The 22,690-nt window shown below is 41.8% G+C and overlaps 1 protein-coding gene across 1 annotated transcript in view; it reads left to right on the top strand.

Moving 5' to 3' along the window:
- Window positions 1-20,738, top strand: part of RAB15 (RAB15, member RAS oncogene family) — a 113,273-nt gene extending 92,535 nt beyond the window's left edge. Inside the window, exon 7 of the mRNA XM_068254041.1 lies at window positions 11,381-20,738. Within this exon, the coding sequence (XP_068110142.1) occupies window positions 11,381-11,536 (156 nt within the window). The 3' untranslated portion in view covers window positions 11,537-20,738. The remainder of the gene's footprint in view (window positions 1-11,380) is intronic.
- The last annotated feature ends 1,952 nt before the right edge of the window (window positions 20,739-22,690 follow it).

Here is a 22,690-nt window from a genome sequence, read left to right as displayed (position 1 = left end):
TTGAAGTGTTAATGTTAGCTAGCACTAGGCTAGCTAACTGTGGCCTCCAAGTCCCCCGGCACCGGTCTGACCCCCCCCCCCCCCGATCGCCGCCGGCAACACTCACCCGTCCGCGATCCCGCGAGAGCCGCAGCTTCCCAATTCGCTTCACTCGTCGCTATGGCGACGATCGGACATGACGTCATGTGCAGTTCCGATCCTCCCCATAGCGAAACCAGGTGCTGATTGGGAGACTGGCGATCAGAGGGGACTGGAGGCACTTGGGGGACATGGTTAGCTAGCCAAGTGCTAGCTTAACCACAAAAAGCCATTTTTATTTTTAAAAAATCCTCCCGGGGCCATGCGATCCCCTGCGGCGGCTAGCCCGACACTGTGTCGGGCTTACCGCCAGGGAGGTTAAGCTAAAGGAGTGCAGCTTGATGAATCAAGCCACCGATACATAAAAATACAAACAATGGGCAGCATGGTGGTGTAGTGGTTAGCGATCTCGCCTTGCAGCTCTGGTTCCATACAGATAAGTGAATTGGCTTCCCCCTAAATTGGCCGTAGACTACGATACATACACCTGATGAAGGGCAGAGCCTGTAACATGTAATGTATCAACAAAGCTAATAAATGTGAATGCAAGTTACAGCCTGTGGAGTGCCTCCTTCTATACTTATCTTACGATACATACACTACACTATATAGACATATGACTATGATATAGATTAGATTGTGAGCCCCTCTGAAGGACATTTACGTGACAAGACTATAAATGTGGTAGAGAGCAGATTTGAGCTCTTCTGAGGTACTGTTAGGGCCCTCTTCCACCAAAAATTGCAGTCAGCAAATGTGTTGCAATGCAATGGATGTGGGAGATGAACTGTAATAGCCAAAGAAGGCATTTGGAATAGAGTCCCTAAATGTTCAAACAATTTACACACAGTAGAAGTGGCCTATAAACAGGGCCGGTTTAAGCAACAATGGGGCCCCAGGGCAAAATAAACCTGGGGGGCCCCCCCAACATATACCCCGGGACAAAGATCGGCATTAGGGGACCTTTTTTGCAGCTGGTATAGTCGGGGTGTGAAGTCCCAATCGGTCGGAGCTCCACATTCTGGCTATCCCAGCCTGCATGGGGGACAAGGGGTTAAAAAGTTTCAGGAGGGGGGACCCCACATAATTTAAAAAAAAAAATTCCCACACTTTAAACATAAAATTTTTGGGGGGGAAATAGAAAAAAATGCCAGGGATCTTCATACAGCCATATTGCGGCTGTATAGCGATCCCTGGCCAAAGCGCTGCGGCTGCGTATAGACCCCCTGGAAACCCCGTCAGGAAATTTATTGCGCTTTCGTTTGATGCATGTAAAATTACACTACCGTTAGGTTTGCTACTAAAAGTGACATTTACCGCATTTAAAAATATACTTTTTTCCTTCAAAACTTAAAAATCGATTTTCTCAAAAACTATAAGGTCTTTTTGAAAAATTGTTTTTTCCTCTTATTCCTAATGATCTCCTTAACATATCCTGCAAATTTAGGGTTTCTAGCATGTAAGGTGGATTTGCTATCAACCATTAAAGTCGGCAGGTTTTTAAATGTGTATTTTTTTTCCTTTGAAACTTTAAAATCGATTTTCTCAAAAACTATAAGGCCGATTTGAAAATTTTTTTTTCCTCTTGTAGCCACTGGGGGCCCCTACAAGCTCTGGGGCCCTGGGGCAGCTGCCTACTCTGCCTCTATGGTAGCGCCGGCCCTGCCTATAAAGTACTTACTAGGTGCTACCTGGTTCCAGTTAGAGTGGCCAAAATGCATACAGAGTCTAGTCCATACTATTTTAGAGGTTGTATGGCAAGAGGGCATGCTCAAATTTTGGTGGACCTGTCCCTTGTTAATTAGGTTTTAGGGCAGAATTTATAGGCTCCTAACATCTTTGTTTGAAGTTACCTTTCCTAAAAGTCTATGTCAGGCTCTGCTCCATGAGAAAATGTAAGTTCTAATGGAGATTAGAGACACAAAAAAAACTCTCGGTCCTGATGCTATTAGCGGCAACTATAACAATTGCCAAGAATTGGAAGAAGCCCTAGATTAAGTTAAAAATAGGAATAATTCCTATTTGAAAAATTAACCAGTATTCTTAAAGACTCCCATGAGAAGTTCTTGAAAAATTGGGACCCTAGATCAAAATGGGTCATCCCTCTATAAGTGAACTTCACTGACTAGGCTATAGGTATGCATCTTTTTTACTTCACCTTTACTTGCTCTTATCTTTACTTTTTCTTTTCTCCTCTAAGGTCCGCCAGTGGACCATGAGAACAGAACAGATTAAAATAAGTTCATAACATTATTTTATAGTATACATTTTATTTATATCGCACCAACATCTTCCGGAGCATTGTACATAGTACAAAACCAATGTTTGGGAACAAAAATACATGATAAGTTTAAAACACTGTACAATCAGTACATCTAGCAATACAAATACATACTGTAGTATAAATGTGGTTTAAAAAGCTGAGGGAATACCGCACTCTACCACTAGGGTGTGCTATGGGTGAATATACTGAATATACTGCACAAAATAAGGAAATGCCACCCATATACTGTAAGTCGCACCACTCCAATATTAAAAAATATAGATCACAAGTTTATTTTCTCATAAATTTATCTTAGCTATCCCGTTAATTATGAAATTAAAGCCAATTAAAAACAATGTCCTCTCACATGCACAGAAAATATACATCACATAAATTTCAATGAGTCCATATTACTGTAATGCCTTTTACTTCATAATATATGACACGTGGACACGCTCAGATTAGAGCGCACGGTTTGTCCGAACCCTGGATTCAGAACAAAGTGCAGTAACTTTTTTAAATAAAGAAAGTAGAATGTAGTACCGTGTTAGCCATCAGTAAAAGCAAGGAGTTTTGAATAGTATCATCCTGATTCAAAGCGCCTTGCCAACAAAGAAAGTACAACAGTGCTTCTAAACAGGATAGGCGCAAATACCATGAATGAAACTACAATAATGAACTGTAAGGCTTGGTGGTGTATTCTCCACAGTCAGCATGCAACGCATGAGCTGACGTGGAGGAGGTACACACACTAGCACAAGGAAACAGGCTATCCCTAGTATAGTGGAGGGGAGGACTGACTCCAAAAGGAGATTGTGGCGCACAGAGCCGGTGCAGATCCGACAGCCACAAACAATACTTTTGCGATAACGTCTCAGCGCAAGGTAGCGCTGAGCGCATAAACCAGAACTGAGGAGATCAGGACAGGTAGACAGAATGAACTCTTGCTAGCTAGCCGCTACTTAGTGCCAGCAAGCGTCCACAACAAGACAGACTGGAATGAGGCAGCCAATGCGTTGCAGCGATGGCGTGCCTCACAAAGACAGGACAGGATAGTCAGGAAATAGCAGGATCAAGATAGATGAACGTAACACAGACAAATATACAATAAGTATGTTTTCCTAGCGTATTACAATTACAGCTATCAATGAAACTATTTGTAACGTCTGACTAACATATGTATATATCGGCAATGAACCGATATATGACATAAGCAGGAACACTGACTAGAACTGGAGTAATACAGGGAACAGGACTCAGAAGGATTCGCTATCTCTTCGCAGAGATGAACGCAATCCACAAACGGTAACAGAACAGGATTCAGAAGGATTCGTTATCTCTTCGCAGAGATGAACGCAATCCACAAACAGTAACAGAACAGGATTCAGAAGGATTCGTTATCTCCTCGCAGAGATGAACGCAATCCACAAACAGAACCAGGAGCAGGGTAACTAACTCAGCACGGGTGATCACGATACGCGCAACCTACCAAAACGTGCTGAAAAGCTGACTAACTGCACACAGGATATAAACAGTTCGTGTACGTATACATCAGCGACACTGATGTATCAACGTAACACAAATACAAGGAAAATAATAAACGTGCTGGTATGCATATATATTGGCAATGAACCAATATATGATGCAAAGACCAGCAAAGTATCTTTAGAACAAGAAACACGATCGGGGGCTGAAGCAACAGCAAGACAGGCTTAAACTGAAGCGATGAAAACCCGAGGAGTCCTGCAGGAAGCAGATCTTTATACTGAGGTCATCCAATGGGAGCAGACATGCAGATTCCCACACAGGTGAATGATAATCAGTCACAAGCTGACAGCAGGGAAAGGCAGACAAAGCTAAGCAGCTTGCATGGAAAGAGATCAGAACTGCCTGAGCTGCAGCACTACTACTTCCAGCAATACCTGCTGCAGCAGCGATCATGACAGTACCCCCGCCCTTAAAGGCGGATACCAGACGCCTCTCAAAACTGACCTTCCCAAGGAGACAACCTAACTGATAATTCATGATGACCGGGACAGCCCGGCAAGACCAAATTCCAGAATCAGTCATCACAAGACTGGACCCATCAGAACCAGAACCTACAGAACCATGCCCATCAGTACTACAAGTCTCAGTGTGACACCCATCAGAACCATGATTTCCAGAAGAAAGCCCCCCGAAGCTCTCTGAGCGATACCCACTGCCTTCCAGGGACCGTTCAAAAATGCCAAAGCCTTTGCAATGCCCACCGGAACTGTCTTTACCAACACAAAACCCACTGTTGAACCAGTCCAAGGTACCAGGACAAGCTTTCTCAGAGATCTCCCAGAACACTTTAAAGCTCCAAAGAGATCCCAAAAGGTCAGAACGCCCTTTAGGCTCACATGGAGAACTATCAAGAATCCCCATGGAACCTATGGCAATTCCCGAGTCAGGGTTACAAGGACAAACATCAATATCAGGGCTTTCAGGGACCAGAACCATCTCTGGGCATGCAGGCAGACTGGCAACATCAGAACATGTCTCCCCTAAGGAAGCATCTGAGTACGCTAACACCTTAGACACACTTGGGCATTCTGGCACACAAAGCACATCTGGGCACACTGGTACAAGAGAAACTTCTGGGCATGTCAAGGAACTGTGAATCTCAGGGTCAGCCAAGATAGGACCGAAACCAGGACTGGACAAAAATTCATCATGACTAGACTTCACAAGCACTGGACTCTCACTAAAGAATGCAGGGACAGACTTGGATGTCGCTGATTCTAGCAAGGTTGTTAACAAATCAGGTTCAGGGGCATAAACAAGACAGGACAAGTCTTCTGATGTATGACCTGAGCTAGATAGGAATTCCACAACTTCCTCTGGACTGGACAGAGACTCATCTAGTACCTGGGATTGGGGCTCCAAAGTAGCTGCAAAACAAGTCAATATTACAGCATCCCCCACTGAACTGGGCAAATCTGTGGAATTCCCTGGACAGGAAGGGAACTCCGGAATCTCTGCCACACCGGCCAGAGAATCAGAATTTTCCAAAATACAAGGCAGGGTTTCAGGAACGCTTACTAAATCAGACTGAAATTCTGAGACTTCTGTTATTTTGACCAGAGAATCAGAATTATTCATGTTACAGGGCAAGACTTCTGAAACATTCAGAGGACAGGGCTGGAGTTCCTCGGCTGTTACAACACTGGAGAGGGACTCCACAATATTGGTTAAATCAGACTGTGTACAGGGCAAGGTATCTAAGACACTTGCTGACGAGGACAATATTTCAATGACTTCTGCTTCATCAGACAAAGATTCATCAAGTTTATTTAGAGTGGACTTTAATTCTAAGACAGCTGCTAAACAAGTGAATATTGCTGCAACACCCACTGAGGTAAGCAGTGCCTCAGAGTCTTCTGCTAGAGGGTTTGATGTATCCAAAGTACTGGGTAAAGCATAGGACTCTGCGACTCCAGCTTCACTGGACAGGATCACTGAACAGTCCATATTGCAGGGCAAAACCATGGAAGCACCTGCTGGACAGCATAAGGATTCTGTGACCTGAGCTTCATAGGAGAGATCTACTGCACAATTCATGGTACAGGGCAAATTTACTGGAACATTTTCTGAACAAGGTAATAATTCTGCGATTTCAGGTTCACATAGCAGATGCTCTGAGCTATTCACGATACAGGGCAAATTTACTGGAACATTTTCTGAACAAGGTAATAATTCTGCGATTTCAGGTTCACATAACAGATGCTCTGAGCTATTCACGATACAGGGCAAATTTACTGGAACATTTTCTGAACAAGGTAATAATTCTGCGATTTCAGGTTCACATAGCAAATGCTCTGAGCTATTCACGATACAGGGCAAAGTTACTGGAACATTTTCTGAACAAGGTAATAATTCTGCGATTTCAGGTTCACATAGCAGATGCTCTGAGCTATTCACGAAACTAGAGCGAGGTGTAGAAACAGGAAGATCAAGACACAATGTTTGCGCATCTGAATCACCATTCATTTGTAAAATTGGAAAATTCAGATGCTGGGGTTCTGAGGTTTCTAGACAGGATTGCTGGGACTCGGAAACTGATGTAGTGCATCTATTGGCATCTGCTGGATCAGACAGGAGTTGAACTTTATTAACACAGGTAATTTCTGCAGAAGTGTTTGCAGAGGCAGGCAAGATTTTTCTGGTGTCTGTTTCACTGAACAAAGACTCATGAGTACTGGCTAGACTGGACTCGGAAGTCAGCAGGACCTCTGGATTCTCTGCTGAGAAATTTGTGCAGGGCAAGGTTAAGAAAGTATCAGTGGCTTCTGTTTTACTGGGAAGTAACACTGAGTTATCCATGGTACAGGGTGGAATTGCAGGAACTTCAATTTCACACAAAAAGAGCTCCGAATCACCTGCTGAATCAGCCAAAGGTGCTGAAGCAGGCGGGTCAGAACGCCAAATTTGCGAATTCGGAGTCACATAAAAATCATCCAAAATCAGTTCCCACACATCAATCAAAGGAGCCACACAGTCATACCTACACACACCAGTCTCTATTAGGTTATAGGCTGACTTAATGCATGCATTCAATACCATTTCACTTTTTGCACTGTAAAATTGACAAAATGAACTTGAATCATTCTTCCATTCACAGACCAGGGCTTCCATCTCTCCCCTCTCGAATGGAGGATCCCATGCATACTTAACAGCGAAACATTTAGGCTGATCACAGTTTGCAGATATGATTGTGGCAGGCCCATGTATAGGGTTAATTAGCAGGTGATTGGCAGATTCCTTATTCTTAAGAATCTCCAATACCTGTAGCAAGTGTTGAACTGTAGTGTATGCAAACTTCCCTTGGTTCACAAATAAGTTGATTTGTTCAATACTCTGTAATATCTCCTCATAATCATACTCAGATAATTATTTTAAACAAAAATCTTTATTTTCCCTAGCCAGGGAGGAAAGTTCATTAGTAGTTTCATAAGTCCATTTAACTCCCCTGAAAGACAATTGCATTTCATTATCTGTTAATGGCAGAATCTCATTATAGGTCTCAGTCGCTAAGGATAACGACTCTGCAGATCGGACACGTTTCTTAGAACATTTGCGTTTTGCCTTAGACCCTGCTGCCTTTGGTGATTTATTCAAAGCTGCAGGAAAATTATCAGGAACACTCTCTGCTTGCTGATCATTTTTGCAAACAATTGAAGGGGAAGCTGATTGGCCTGCTGCCAGGAGTTCATTTAGAGGAAAAGGCAATGGATCTATGCGCAACCAGTTATGGATCACAAACGCTAGAAATTCCAGCGGTCTCTCTTTCAAATCGGAATGATTGAGAACATCAAATGCCCACTGAAACAATTGCCCTTTAAACAAAATATAAACTAGCTGGAGTGCCCAGGTTGAAACAGGAGTCGCTTGGAGATCGGGATTGGCCAGGAACCTGGCACATTCAGAGAAAAACTCATTTTCTGTTTCAGAGCTAAGTTCTTCAAATTTCTTAAAGGAACAGGAACCATAATTAACAGTGTCATACTTTCTGGGAATCCCCCCCACAATGGGGATTGGTAATGGGGTTTTCATAATGTAAGGCTTGGTGGTGTATTCTCCACAGTCAGCATGCAACGCATGAGCTGACGTGGAGGAGGTACACACACTAGCACAAGGAAACAGGCTATCCCTAGTATAGTGGAGGGGAGGACTGACTCCAAAAGGAGATTGTGGCGCACAGAGCCGGTGCAGATCCGACAGCCACAAACAATACTTTTGCGATAACGTCTCAGCGCAAGGTAGCGCTGAGCACATAAACCAGAACTGAGGAGATCAGGACAGGTAGACAGAATGAACTCTTGCTAGCTAGCCGCTACTTAGTGCCAGCAAGCGTCCACAACAAGACAGACTGGAATGAGGCAGCCAATGCGTTGCAGCGATGGCGTGCCTCACAAAGACAGGACAGGATAGTCAGGAAATAGCAGGATCAAGATAGATGAACGTAACACAGACAAATATACAATAAGTATGTTTTCCTAGCGTATTACAATTACAGCTATCAATGAAACTATTTGTAACGTCTGACTAACATATGTATATATCGGCAATGAACCGATATATGACATAAGCAGGAACACTGACTAGAACTGGAGTAATACAGGGAACAGGACTCAGAAGGATTCGCTATCTCTTCGCAGAGATGAACGCAATCCACAAACGGTAACAGAACAGGATTCAGAAGGATTCGTTATCTCTTCGCAGAGATGAACGCAATCCACAAACAGTAACAGAACAGGATTCAGAAGGATTCGTTATCTCCTCGCAGAGATGAACGCAATCCACAAACAGAACCAGGAGCAGGGTAACTAACTCAGCACGGGTGATCACGATACGCGCAACCTACCAAAACGTGCTGAAAAGCTGACTAACTGCACACAGGATATAAACAGTTCGTGTACGTATACATCAGCGACACTGATGTATCAACGTAACACAAATACAAGGAAAATAATAAACGTGCTGGTATGCATATATATTGGCAATGAACCAATATATGATGCAAAGACCAGCAAGGTATCTTTAGAACAAGAAACACGATCGGGGGCTGAAGCAACAGCAAGACAGGCTTAAACTGAAGCTATGAAAACCCGAGGAGTCCTGCAGGAAGCAGATCTTTATACTGAGGTCATCCAATGGGAGCAGACATGCAGATTCCCACACAGGTGAATGATAATCAGTCACAAGCTGACAGCAGGGAAAGGCAGACAAAGCTAAGCAGCTTGCATGGAAAGAGATCAGAACTGCCTGAGCTGCAGCACTACTACTTCCAGCAATACCTGCTGCAGCAGCGATCATGACATGAACATTTGCAATTCATACAAAAAAAGAAACTGACATAAATAAGCAGCTATTAACTTTGAGAAAAGTGTCAGTGCGATCTAGGTAATAATGATGCTGGTGAGTGACATTAGTAGGTAATATACTGTAACGTGTACTTCACCCAGAATATGGGAAGATACCAGGAGATGGGTCGAGGAGAGGTTGGTATCTTGAAGGTGTCAGGAAGGACGAGTCCACTGGTTCTGCGGGCGTCACCTGCTTTCTCAAGACTGAGACACTGCAAATGTGTGGCCGTCCTATGGCATCTAAATAGATGGAGGAGGTGACAGCAGACCCACGTGACATCCTTCTCTGATTATATAAGTGGCGTATGTCGACCACATTAGGGAAGGAGTTTTCTCCAAGGAGATCATTTTTAATTTTATCTAAAAAATAATATTTCAGTTTTTAGCAATTGAAAAAATACTAAAAACTAGGTAAAAAGGTAATTTTAAACTCTCACCAAGCAACTTGAAATGAGTTTGATAATATTTTATTGATAAGGTTTGAAAATATCTACTTGGTGACAACTGAAAAGAGAAGTTAATAGGATTTGGGCTTAGTAGTGCTTTCACACTTGATTACATTGTGGTGCGCTTCCATAGAAATAAGGTCGTACCGCAACAGTAATGAAAAGTCGCATCACAAGTTTTCAGTGCAATGCGTCATGTACAGTGCAGCATACAGTCCACAGACTTCTGCTTGCACCACACCCCAAATCGCGCACGTCACCTGGTAATGCAGTGTAGGCAGTGCGTTGTTCTGTCGAGACTTACTGCACCGCAAATCGACCAGTGTGAAGCGGCCTGATTGAAATATAATTTCATTGTGTATCAATATGATATTATCCGTTGCAACGCAAAGGACATACCGGTAGGTCCCAATCCAATTCACTTTTTCTCCTAAGTTTTCTACAATTTTTCATCTTCTGTTTAACCACTTCAGCCTTCAGTGTCATTTCACCTTATGCATCTGAGCAACTTTCACTTCCCATTCATTCCCTAATAACTTTATCACTACTTATCACAATTAATTGATCTATATCTTGTTTTTTCCACCACCAATTAGACTTTATTTGGGTGGTACATTTTGCTAAGAATTATTTTTTTCTAAATGCATTTTAATGGGAATATTAAGTAAAAATTGAAAAAAATTATTATTTCTTAGTTTTCAGCCATATAGCTTTAAAATAATACATACTACCATAATTAAAACCCACATATTTTATTTGCCCATTTGTCCATGTTATTACACCATTTAAATGATGTCCCTATAACAATGTATGGCGTCAATATTTTATTTGGAAATAAAGGTTGCATTTTTTCAACTTGCGTCCATCACTATTTACAAGCTTATAATTTAAAAAATTATAGTAATATAATTCTTTACATGCATATTAAAAAAGGTCAGACCCTTAGGTAACTATTTATGTTGTGTTTTTTTTATTGTAATTTAAAAAAAAATTATTAAAAATTTTTATTTGCGTTTTTTTTGGAGTGGGGAGGTAAACAGGTAATTTTAAATGTAATTAATTGTGTATATTTAAAAAAAAAATGTATGTAGATGTAGTTTTACTATTTGGCCAATAGATGGCCCCAGTCATTTTTTGGTTTTTCATCCTGTAAGCGAGAGCCCCCGCTTACAGGAACTGAAGGGTTGATGTGAAACATAGAAAGATATCGGCTTTTCAGAGAAGCCGTCGGTTTTTCTTATGAAGGCATAGATCAATGAATGGGAACTGTGTTCCCATTCATTGATCTCTGGGGCAGTGGAAGGCGGCGGGAGCGCGCCCAGCTCAGCGGCAGCAGGGCAGGCTATCTGGATGGATATATCCGTCCAGATAGACCAGAGTGGTTAAAATAAATTTTGCCTTCTGCAATTGAAAAAGTACCAAAAAGTAGGTTAAACTGCACAGTCAAAAATATTTTCATTATTTATAATGGAATAATATCACCTAGGAGAACATTCAAAGTGAATTGGACCGGGTTCATAATGTAAAAGGAACCAAAGTGGTGAGAGAAGTGTGTACACTGGCCTTTCAATCAGGCTTTGTATATTTTATTTGTATTATGCAACTTGTCATTTTAGAACTGACTCAAAAACCCAATTAAAATATTGTTTAATATTGTACATATATTTTGTCCATATATTGTTTGTTTTTTTCTTATCCCCCAGTCATTCACAAGACTGACAGAACTGGTTCTTATGGCTCATAAGAAGGAGTTAGATGGTTTACGCATGGCTTCCAACAATGAACTGAATCTCGCAGATCTTGAAGAGGATGGCCACAAAGCTGATGGAATGGCAAACTCAAAGACCTGCTGGTGCTAGACCATTCCCAGGGCAAGAGATAATGATTTAGAGATCCAGATCAAAATGGAATGTTTACTTTAAGGATCCATTGTGAAAGCTCTCCGTGTGCTGAAAAGTCAAAATGATTCACCCTTTAAGCCCCCGTTTATAGACTTGAGTAGAGCTTTGCAAGTTTCTTCAGTTTGGAAAATGTATGTTTTATCAAAGGCGGTAAGAAGCTTCCATCACCCAATAAACGGATAGTTGCAGCATCTCAACGTGTCTTAATAAGGACGTCTGAACTTCAAGTGGACATTATCTATGGATCTATGAAAGACAACAGGAAGTAACAGAATGGCCAATTAATTTTTAGACTTTATTTTAAGCAACTCAGATGTTATGTTACTCTGTTCTTTTTCACTTAAGCAAATTATATGTTTTGACGTCAATTCAGGCAACACTATTGTCTACATAATTATGTGCCAATGTCTGATATTAGAAAATATTCCCAGGGACAGGTCTCAACATTTTCCAGTGCATTTAGAAATTGGGAATAGCAGACATAAATATGCTAGAGCAGTGCTTCCCAAAGTGTGAACATGTTTTTTTTGTTTGTTTGTTTAATTGTAGGTAGGGAAGCCTGTTGGTTTAATTCATATATCTTGACTGAATTTTTGGGGGCACCAGTTGGTATTTTAGAGATGATAATATCCATATTTAACCACTTCCGGACCATGGTAATTGAAATCTAATCCCTGTTTGGGACCTGTTATCCCTTTCAGGGCATAGATTTCAATTACAGCGTCGCACACTCCCGCTGATACTGCCGATCGCGCCACTCTCCTGTCGCTGCAGCCCACTCGCTCTGCTGTCGGTATGACAGCAGAGCGCCGTGACCCTGTGATCACTGTGATTGGCTCACAGTGATCAAAGGGTCAGGAGCCAATTAAATCAGCTCCTGACTGGCTCACAAAGCTCTGCTGTCATACCAACAGCAGAGCGAGTGGGCTGCAGTGACGGGAGAGCAATGTGAACGGCAAAAGAGACAGGTCCATGAGAAGTGATGTCGGCCTGTTGGGGAGCTATGTTTTTTACCAAGGGGCCAGAGACTCCCGGTACCCACCCAAGTAGTTAATTTTGATATAGAGAAACTGCAGAGCTCAATTTCACAAAAAGTTTGAGGGACAGTCTCCTAGGGTGTTTCAGTTAGGACACAGTTTCAAAAATAAGCGGTCCATGATAGCTGCTTGGAAGCTGTACAGCTTTTGCTTTTCCTTTATCAGTGAACGCAAGATGGAATTTCTATCTTACCAAACTTATGGAGACTTTTCATATCCTCAGCATTAGATTTACTGATTTTCTTCAAATTATCTGTTCTGTAGGCCAATTTCATAACTCTAAAGGATGGAGGACAGTCATTGTTTACCTAATTTTTATTATTTTTTTCAATTTCTAAAGTACTACAAAAAAATATTTTTAGATGAGATGAAACATCTTTTTGGAAAAAAAAACTCAAGAGGAACGTTAATACAGTAAAGTCCATATTATCCGGCACAGGTAGGAATTGCCTGATGCCACATATGTGTGTGTGTTTGTGTGTGCTGGTTGCTTGAGAATTCAAGCGCCCGGGCCTAAAATGTAACAGCAACCTTAATCCATAGATTAAATGCAAAGTGCTGTGCCGCAGAAACTTCCTACAAATCCTCCAGGCGATGGTCCTCTTAACTCCTGCAGCTCCCTCTGCTCTGTATGGCTCCTAAAATGTGCACGTGACCCAGTGGGGTCAGGTGACATGCTGGTGAGTCATACATGGGCGCCGCACAGCAGCTGAGAGCTGCAGGAGTGAAGAGGACCAGTGCCCCGGGGAAATCGTAAGGTTGTTTCTTCTGCAAGAACACCCCATTCTTCCACCCAGGAATGCTAGTTGATTGAGACTGCCGGATGCTTGAGTTTTGGATAGCCGGGACTTAACTGTAACATATGGCCTAATATCAGTTGTTATACTTTCATACATATATAAATCACAATTATGAATATTTATTGAAGGAAATCTGTACTCACAATATTTTTCAGAGAAGTCTCCCAGATCTCTTTTTTGGCTTAAAAGTTGCTTATTAGTTGTTAGAATAGTCACACTGTTCTAGTGAAATCAGAGATATGTCTTGATGATTGCCCATTAAGGAGGACATTCTTGAGTATTATGGAGACAGGTTCCTGTTAAATGTTTGTAATTATTTGATCAAAAATCAGGCTGGTGACAAAGAAAAATAAATTGAATCCAAAAATGTATTTTTGGGAACATGCATTCCAATATATTCCTATTCATATATCCACACTCATATTCATAAAGCAAGCCGCTAACAATCTCATACATAGCAGGAAATTTCCATTTTTGTATTGCACTACTAATCATTTGTATTGACTGTGGATATCATTTTACTAAGAGGGGGAAGGTAGTTAGAAAAGTTAGTTTGAATGCTAGTTCAGTCTCATGTATGTGTTTGGCAGGGGTCACACTTACACTTGTCTTTCAGTTTTCAGCACGCGTTTTTATGCAAGTCATTCCTGCACATCATGTGCATTTGAATGCATAAAACGTGTGCATTGTTTTCACAGCAGTTAATGTTTTGATGGAAAAAACACACATAATGTGCAGAATTATGATGCAGGATGTCAGGTTTTTTTTTTTTTTCTAATAATAATAATAATCTGAACATTTGTATAGTGCTTTTCTCCTGTCGGACTCAAAGCACTCAAGAGCTGCAGCCACTGGGATGCGCTCAAGAGGCCACCCTGCAGTGTTAGGGAGTCTTGCCTTGAACTCCTTACTGATTAGCTACAGACCCTAGCCAGAATTCGAACTCTGGTCTCCCATGTCAAAGGCGTTGCCCTTAACCAGTACACTATCCTGCCTCACTTTTCTGAATGCGAAAAACACATTCAAGTGTGAACTAGCCCAGTTGAACCTTTAGAGGAAAAGAGTCCTAAATATGGTCATAAGTCCTGAATACCTAGGTTGTTTTTTTAGATCCAACTTACCACTTTCACAGTTGTGTATTGAAATATCTGATGTCAAGAGAGGCCTTACAGTAAATATTTGGTCTTGAAAGGTACTAGCTGATAATGTATCTTAATTTATGAGCAGTATAAAATATACCTAAAAAAAATCGATAAAAAAAGCCTTCCTAATTGCTTAAGTCTTATCTGTTCATTTTTGTAGCTTTTCCTGTGCATATTTGCTATTCCCGCTTAGCTTGGGGTACCTTGAAACACTGAGCTCTTTTTGATGTCATTATTTCTTTTGAAAGCTTTATAAGTTAGGCTCTAAAAACGATTGCTAGGATGAAAAACAATGGATTTTAATTCCACCTTTGCTAAAGAAATGCTAATTTAATTTTTAACAACGGCATGTGCTTGTACAAGTTTTAAAAGGGCAAGAAGCTGAAAATGTTGCAGTATTTAGAGGTGATCTGGAGAGAATAGCTTTTTTTTTTACTAACAAAAGCAGAAGTCCACTCTCACTGCCAGGTCTTATCCTCTTTAGGACCAGCCCATTTTTCAGATTTATGAGACGTGACAAATAATATGACGCTTGTTTTGTATTTTTTGTGTTTCAAGAATTTTATCGATTTTTCTTTTAAAGAGGAGATACAACAACATTGTAAAGAAAAAAAGCAACACAACAATTATGAACATCATGACAGTGAACTTAAGCATATATAGATATCAATGTTGTTGGTAGGTGTAACACAAAAAACAGTCAAACATTTGTAAGTATAAACTAAGTTTAAACAATAACCAAAACAGTTTTGCTTGTGGAGGCAAAGATGGTGCCCCAGAGGACTGTAGCCAACTTTCTGGGGCATGTATAGTAAAAGGGGGTTGGTCCAGCAGGTGTGGGACCAGCAAGTAATGTGACTTTTTTGTCAATTTTTTTTTTTTTTGCAAACAGTGGATGATACAAAGATATAATTATTATTATTGATTTATAAAGCACCAACATATTCCGTGGCGCTATACAAAGTAATAAACAAACATGGCCTACAAAATAACACAGACAGTGGTATACACCAATATATGAAATACAGAGTTGGTACAAAATACAGAATAAGTAATGACAGTGACAAAATGAATATGAATAAAATGGGTAACAAATTCCAAGACACAAAAGGGTGAGAGAGCCCTGCCCTTGCGAGCTTACAATCTAAAGGAATCTACTGAAAATACAACTTGGCCACAGGTCAAAGAGGAACTGGCCTAAGGTAGAGTGAATGTTTGACAGAAAAAGTGAGTTTTTAAGGTTTGTTGAAAGATATCAAAGATTGGAGAGTGAGATGTGTGTTGTGGCAGGGGATTCCAGAGGAACTAACCTTTGCTGAAGATATTGGTATTTCTGTGAATTTTACTTCTGTTGAGGGGAGTTCCATTGAATGCATGCTCAGTAGCACAGACCTGATCAGCCTCTGCTTTTTCCACTGAACTCAAAGCAGGTCTATGCTACTGTGCATGAGCGAGCCATCTGCATCTGTGCAGTATCATAGGCCCAATCAGGCTCGGCTTCAGACACAGTGCAGCGAGCTTCGGGAGGACACATCGCTGGAACAGTGAGGTGGAGGGAAACGGGGGGAAGCCTCTGGAGGTAAGTATCTAACTTTTTGCTTATAAAAACTTACAGGTTTGCTTTAAGGTGCCCATTAACCATGGCAGATGTCATTTTTTATGAACAATTATTTATTTCCATTAATTTAGTCAATTGGAAATAATTGTTTGAAAATGATTATATTTATCCAAGGCTGATACACTTTTAATATAGATAAGATCAGATACGATCATTGAAATCTGCCAGGCGGATCCATAAACCCACTGTTTACGGTTGACAATATGATCATTTTTCATCTATAAAGAGCAACTGCTGACTCTTTTTTTATAATTGATTCAAGCATATTTATCTGATCAACACAAAGAAGCGTTCATAAAAATTGTACCCTTAAAGTGTAACTGTCAGGCAATAAATAAAAAAACAATTGTTTATTTTTATCTGGTAAACAAGTAATAAGGATGCTAACCAGGCAAATGTTAAAATCATTATTACTTTTCTTGTTGATAAATGATCATCCCCCAGTTTGCCTGACTCTTATTTGGTACACACAAAATTTGGTACACAAAAAGGAAGTTGCAGGGCATGCTGGGTTGTCCTTTTTTGCTTCTTTACTTCCCCTCAGACTTAACTAATGCAGCCTGATTGGCGGAAGCCTCTTTCCCTTCTGCTTTCCCCTCCCACACCCTTGTTCCTCTCTGATTGGCCAATATTTTTCATGCTGAGACAATGCACTTTCTATAGTGATTGGCGGGCAAATCAGGCAGAGGAGAGTAAGGGAGGAAATGACATCAGGATTGGCTTCAAAATAGCCACAGCAAAAATGGGTAATGCTAAGAAGCATTTTCTCTTTTTTTACTGTGGAAAAATCACTAAAATCAAAACAGGGATAGTGCAATACATATGTTATGTAAGTAGAGCAAGTATTTATCTACTTGTATATGTAGTATGGCCAACAGGTCCTCTTTAATGGGCAGCTTTTGAGACTTCTACTGGGGATTTGTCCATGGCACTATTAAGCTGCACTTTACTATTATAACAAATTCAAAAGTCACTAATACTACCAAGTCCCAGCAATGAAGCGCCCTACCATAGACCAACCACATCCACAGATGAACAATACTTTCTGTAGTGGCGCTCAGTTCCTACACACTGTAGATATGCCTTAAACTCAGCAATCTTTACGGAAAAGAACACACCTATAAAAAAAAGTCACAAAAGTGCAGATGTGTTTAAATAAGCACCTCACCTCGTGACTTTCTGTCACTCATGAACCAAGTGTGCAAATGGGTATGGGGAAAACACCACCAAATGGCAAGCAGACTCTCCTGCGTATTTCCCCCGCTCACCACAAAGTGACTTGCAACTTTTCCTATAAAATCAGCCAATCTTTTCTAAAGCTTCACCCTATGGTAAACTCACACACAAATCTCATGTGTAAAACCCACTATTTAATAATAAATAAACAAAAGTAATGCCTGTACATTAAAACAAGCAAAAACAGCATATATCCACCAACTTCCTGGTATGCAGGTAGTGGCATGCCTTCCTTCCATCCTAGCACACATTGCTCTTAGCTCCGCTCTTCTGGTTTCAACATTAATATAACTCATCATGGATTTATCTAATAGCATCTCATGAGACACCCTTAACTGAAGAAATAAGGTCCCCCTGTTTTCGTTAAAGAGTAACTGTCAGGCTGCAGAAGCTAATTTAAACCTCTATTCTCCTGTGTTAAACAGTTTAGAAGGAAGCCATAAAGGCATTATTGAAGATAAAAATCTCTCTTACCTTTGATGTGTTCTTATCAGAAAAGCTGTTAGACCTAAGAGGACGCAAGCCGCATACTATACTGCAAAGCATTCTGGGGCCCTCCCCTCGGCTGCTAATGAGACGTTACAGCAGCTTGTAATCAGTCCAGCGCGTAGCACTGATAAATCTCCGGGTAGAGTACACTGCAGGAGTCAGCTATTGTTCCTAGCCACATGGCTCATTAATATTCACTGCACACTGTGTTATTCAGTACGAGCTTTTCTGTGATCAGGAAGCAGGCAGGACATGACGAAACATTTGACAGAAAAACATGGAACCTGCCATGAGCTGTCAGGAGCATCAATCTCTGCATATACTATATAAAAATTCTGTGAAGTACAAACGTGGACAGTGAAATGCATATGTAATGTAAGTACAGCCAATCTTTAGCTACTGATATATGTGTTTATTTTCTCTGAGACCTTATACCTAACAGCTCCTCTTTAACAACTACCTTGATTTCTCCATTTCAGGAAGCTGTAAGATGTACATTTTTTGCACTATACTTCTTGCAATTTACCTAAATTATGATGATATTACATCATTACCTACAGATTAAATTTAGTTTAGATCCCTTTCCTCTATCCTCCTTAAGCTAACGCTAATTTCCTCTTGCCAATCCCCTCCCCCCAAGCACACTAAATACTCAAAAGTCCCTTGAAATTCCAGTGATGACAGCATGCCAGGGCTTCCTTCTGGGCCCCTGTTGGCTCCTTGAAACTGCTGCATCACCACAATGGTCTGGCCTTCTGCAGAGACTTCTGGGATGGCGTGTAGCACTCCACTTAACTTACTTTAAATACAGCAGAGCCGGTACTAGTTTAAATTGGGGAAAACTAACCTAGGTTCCACCCCTGCCCCCCCCCCCCCCCCACACCCCAAATAAGCTGCATTAGGGGCCTCTTTGTTACTGGCAGACACCCCCCCCCCCCCAGGCCCCTTGGTCCCACCCAACTTTATTGTGAGATCCACGCACTCCCCTCTTCATCCTCACAGGGGCACCCAGGGCAGAAACTGATGTGGAAAAAGAGGGGGGGGGGGGGAAGGACACAATCTGGACTTCCATGCTAAAAATCTAGGTAATTTCCCACTAGGGCTCATTAGAATCCTATTTTCAAGAAGTAAGTTGAGCTTCAAGGTCACAAGACAGCCTTACTATGATTTTTACTTGAATGTGAGCACTGCAAGTGCCCGTCAAGTTAATGTTAAAACACGTATTTTAGTTGATGGTCTATGTTTATGGCATGATACATCAGATTTTCTATTATTAAAATTTGTTAAACATTCCTTGTGCTTCTTCACGACCTACTCTTCCACTGATCGTTTTATTTTCCTATAAGGTAACTACTATATTTTATCTTAATGGACTGTATATTGCCTGTCAATAAAGGATGTGTGTCATTGTTCAGATGTTTGTCATTGCTCCCTGAGACCTGATGCCTAGAAGATCATTGAGCTGAATGGCTCAGTTCAGAAAAGCGCTCATCAAGGTACAGTTTTGTATCACTGTGCATTTTAGTAAAACGGACAAGCATTGCAATGTTTGTGGGCGCCAACAAAGCAGTCTGTCTAGTAGCACTGCTTCCCTTACCACAGCAAGATTTCATCTGTCAAAATGACAGATCAACGTTCATTACAACTGACATTATATTGTGTAACAATCTTCTAAAGAAGAAATGGTAAGCAACGGTTACACAAGGTCTATCTACGATGATGATCAAGCATTTTGAAAGAACGTCATGACAGATCACATATGATGAAATCACTCAACCCGTGTGTACAGATCTTTAACAATTTTTCTGCTAAAGTCTATGGAACTTCCCACTGCATCTTGCTTTGTTTAAAGGCCCTGAGCAGTGGTCTGAAATGAAAATTGGGACTTACCTTGGGCTTCCTTCAGCCCCTCATAGCCTGTGAGGTCTCCTGACATCTTCCTCCCTTCCGTGGTCTATCTGGTGGCTCCAGTAATCCAGTGACTTTGGTTGAAGGCGCGCACAATGCGCATCATCACTTCAGTTGCCCTAAGAGTCCTGAGCATGCGCTGTTCTCTAAAGACTGAACTGCACATGAGCGATCGGCATGATGCACACATGCAACTTCAGCTGAAGATTACTGGAGCCACCAGCAGGACCACGGAAGGGAGGAAGAGGATGCCGGTGTGTGTGTTTGTGTGTGTGGGGGGGTGCTGAATGGCTACGGGGGGAAAGGCTGGAGGAAGCCCCAGGTAAGTCCCAATTTTAAATTCAGGCCACTGCGCTGGGTCCCTTTAAAGAACCTATTGTTGCCAATCTTCTAGTACATTGGGGAGGGCTCATCACTGGAACCAAAGCATTGAGTTTAACACAAGTACTGGATGGACTTCTACATCCAGCTCCTATTTGTATGTAGCCTTCAAAAAGCAAACTTTTTTTTCTATCTTCTGTCTCTTATCAGTACTTACAAGCTTCTGTCTAGCATCTGGTGGGCAGAAGACACTTGCGGGAATTCAAATTGCTGAAGACGGTCACTTTATTATTGACAAAGGCTTTTATAACACAATAAAAATTACAGTCATTGTGGTATGTAGTGTAAAGAAATGTGCTCCCTTGATTAGTCTTAACATGATGTCATTTGTACTCGCTGTGCTTTTGATGCTTAATTAAATATTGTTTAATACAATACCGAGGTAGGTCATTTTTAACACAGAGACAATCGTATGGTTTGTCGGCATGTTTACAGACCGTTTCTCTGTTTACCCGATGGCAGAGACTCTACTGGTGGGAGACCAATGACATAATGTTACCAAACGCTAACTGCTCTTTAAGAAAAATAAATATTTATTTTACATCATAAGCTGTGAGTGCTTTCCTTTTTACTGAGAAACACATAGCCTGAAAAAGAATGTGACGTAATCAATCTTTTTCACAAGCAGCTGAAGGCTGTTAAACTGAAGTAGGTGGATTCAGTAGGTGCCAAAGCAGTCATGTTCTACTGCGTGGGGCGCGTAAGAGATGCTATGACTCGGAGGGGGAATAGTATTTTAAGCCACCAGGGATTGAAAGGCAGCAGGGTGAGGCGAGCCATCATTCGGCTCACCCTGCGCCCAGCTCACCGGCGGCATACATATACGCAGGGCCGGTTGTAGACTTTTTGCCGCCTGAGGCAAACTTGTGAGGATGCGCTCCCGTCCTTCCCCCCCCCCCCCAAGTATAGGTAGCTAGTATAGTTGCCCCCAGTGCCTGCCCACTCCCCCCTCCCTCCCCGTGGCCACCGCTCTGTTACCTTCTGAGCTGAGGGTGGCGGCCGCTTCCATTATGTTCCTCCACGGCCCCTCTCCTCCGTCATAGAATATTTCTGAAGTTCCGATCAGACAGGCACAGCAGCGTGCCATAGCTTCTGTGCAGAGGACACAGAATAGCGGTTCCCATGGTAATGGGATATACAGGAAGTACTTCCTGTATTTTGCCGCTGAAGGGAACCGCTATTCTGTTTCCTCTGCACAGCAGCCAGGTCACGCTGCTGTGCCTGTCTGATCGAAACTTCAGAAATATTCTATGACAGAGGAAAAGGGCCGGGGAGGAACATAATGGAGAGAGGGGAGAGTGGGCAGGATGCCTCAGAGGGGGAGGGCAGTCAGAATGCTGCCCCAGGGCCCATTGCTGCCTGAAGAACCTGACTCACTTGGCATCATGGGCCACCCGGCACTGTATATACAGTGGCTTGCAAAAGTATTCCACATTCTGTCGCATTACTGCCATAAACATTAATCAATTTTATTGGAATTCCATGTGAAAGACCAATACAAAGTGGTGTACACATGAGAACTGGAATGAAAATCATACACGATTCCAAACATTTTTTACAAATCAATAACTGCAAAGTGGTTTGTGCGTAATTATTCGGCCCCCTGAGTCAATACTTTGTAGAACCCCCTTTTGCTGCAATTACAGCTGCCAGTCTTTTAGGGTATGTCTCTACCAGCTTTGTACATCTAGAGACTGAAATCCTTACCCATTCTTCTTTGCAAAACAGCTCCAGCTCAGCCAGATTAGATGGACAGCGTTTGTAAATAGCAGTTTTCAGATCTTGCCAAAGATTCTCAATTGGATTTAGATCTGGACTTTGACTGGGCCATTCTAACACATGGATATGTTTTGTTTTAAACCATTCCATTGTTGCCCTGGCTTTATGTTTAGGGTCATTGTCCTGCAGGAAGGTGAACCTCCACCCCAGTCTCAAGTCTTTTGCAGACTCCAAGAGGTTTTCTTCCAAGATTGCCCTGTATTTGGCTCCATCCATCTTCCCATCAACTTTGACCAGCTTCCCTGTCCCTGCTGAAGAGAAGCACCACCAGAGCATGATGCTGCCACCACCATATTTGACAGTGGGTATGGTGTGTTCTGAGTGATGTGCAGTGTTAGTTTTCTGCCATACATAGTGTTTTGCATTTTGGCCAAAAAGTTCCATTTTGGTCTCAACTGACCAGAGCACCTTCTTCCACTTGTTTGCTGTGTCCCCCACATGGCTTGTGGCAAACTGCAAATGGGACTTCTTATGCTTTCTGTTAACAATGGCTTTATTCTTGCCACTCTTCCATAAGAGCAAACCTTGTGCAGTGCACAACTAATCGTTTTCCTATCGATTCCCCCACCTGAGCTGTAGATCTCTGCAGCTCGTCCAGAGTCACCATGGGCCTCTTTACTGCATTTCTGATCAGCGCTCTCCTTGTTCGGCCTGTGAGTTTAGGTGGACGGCCTTGTCTTGGTAGGTTTACAGTTGTGCCATACACCTTCCATTTCTGAATG

This window comes from Hyperolius riggenbachi, chromosome 9, assembly GCF_040937935.1.
Source record: "Hyperolius riggenbachi isolate aHypRig1 chromosome 9, aHypRig1.pri, whole genome shotgun sequence".
Classification (NCBI taxonomy): Eukaryota; Metazoa; Chordata; class Amphibia; order Anura; family Hyperoliidae; genus Hyperolius; species Hyperolius riggenbachi.
This window is presented reverse-complemented; position numbering and strand designations above follow the sequence as displayed.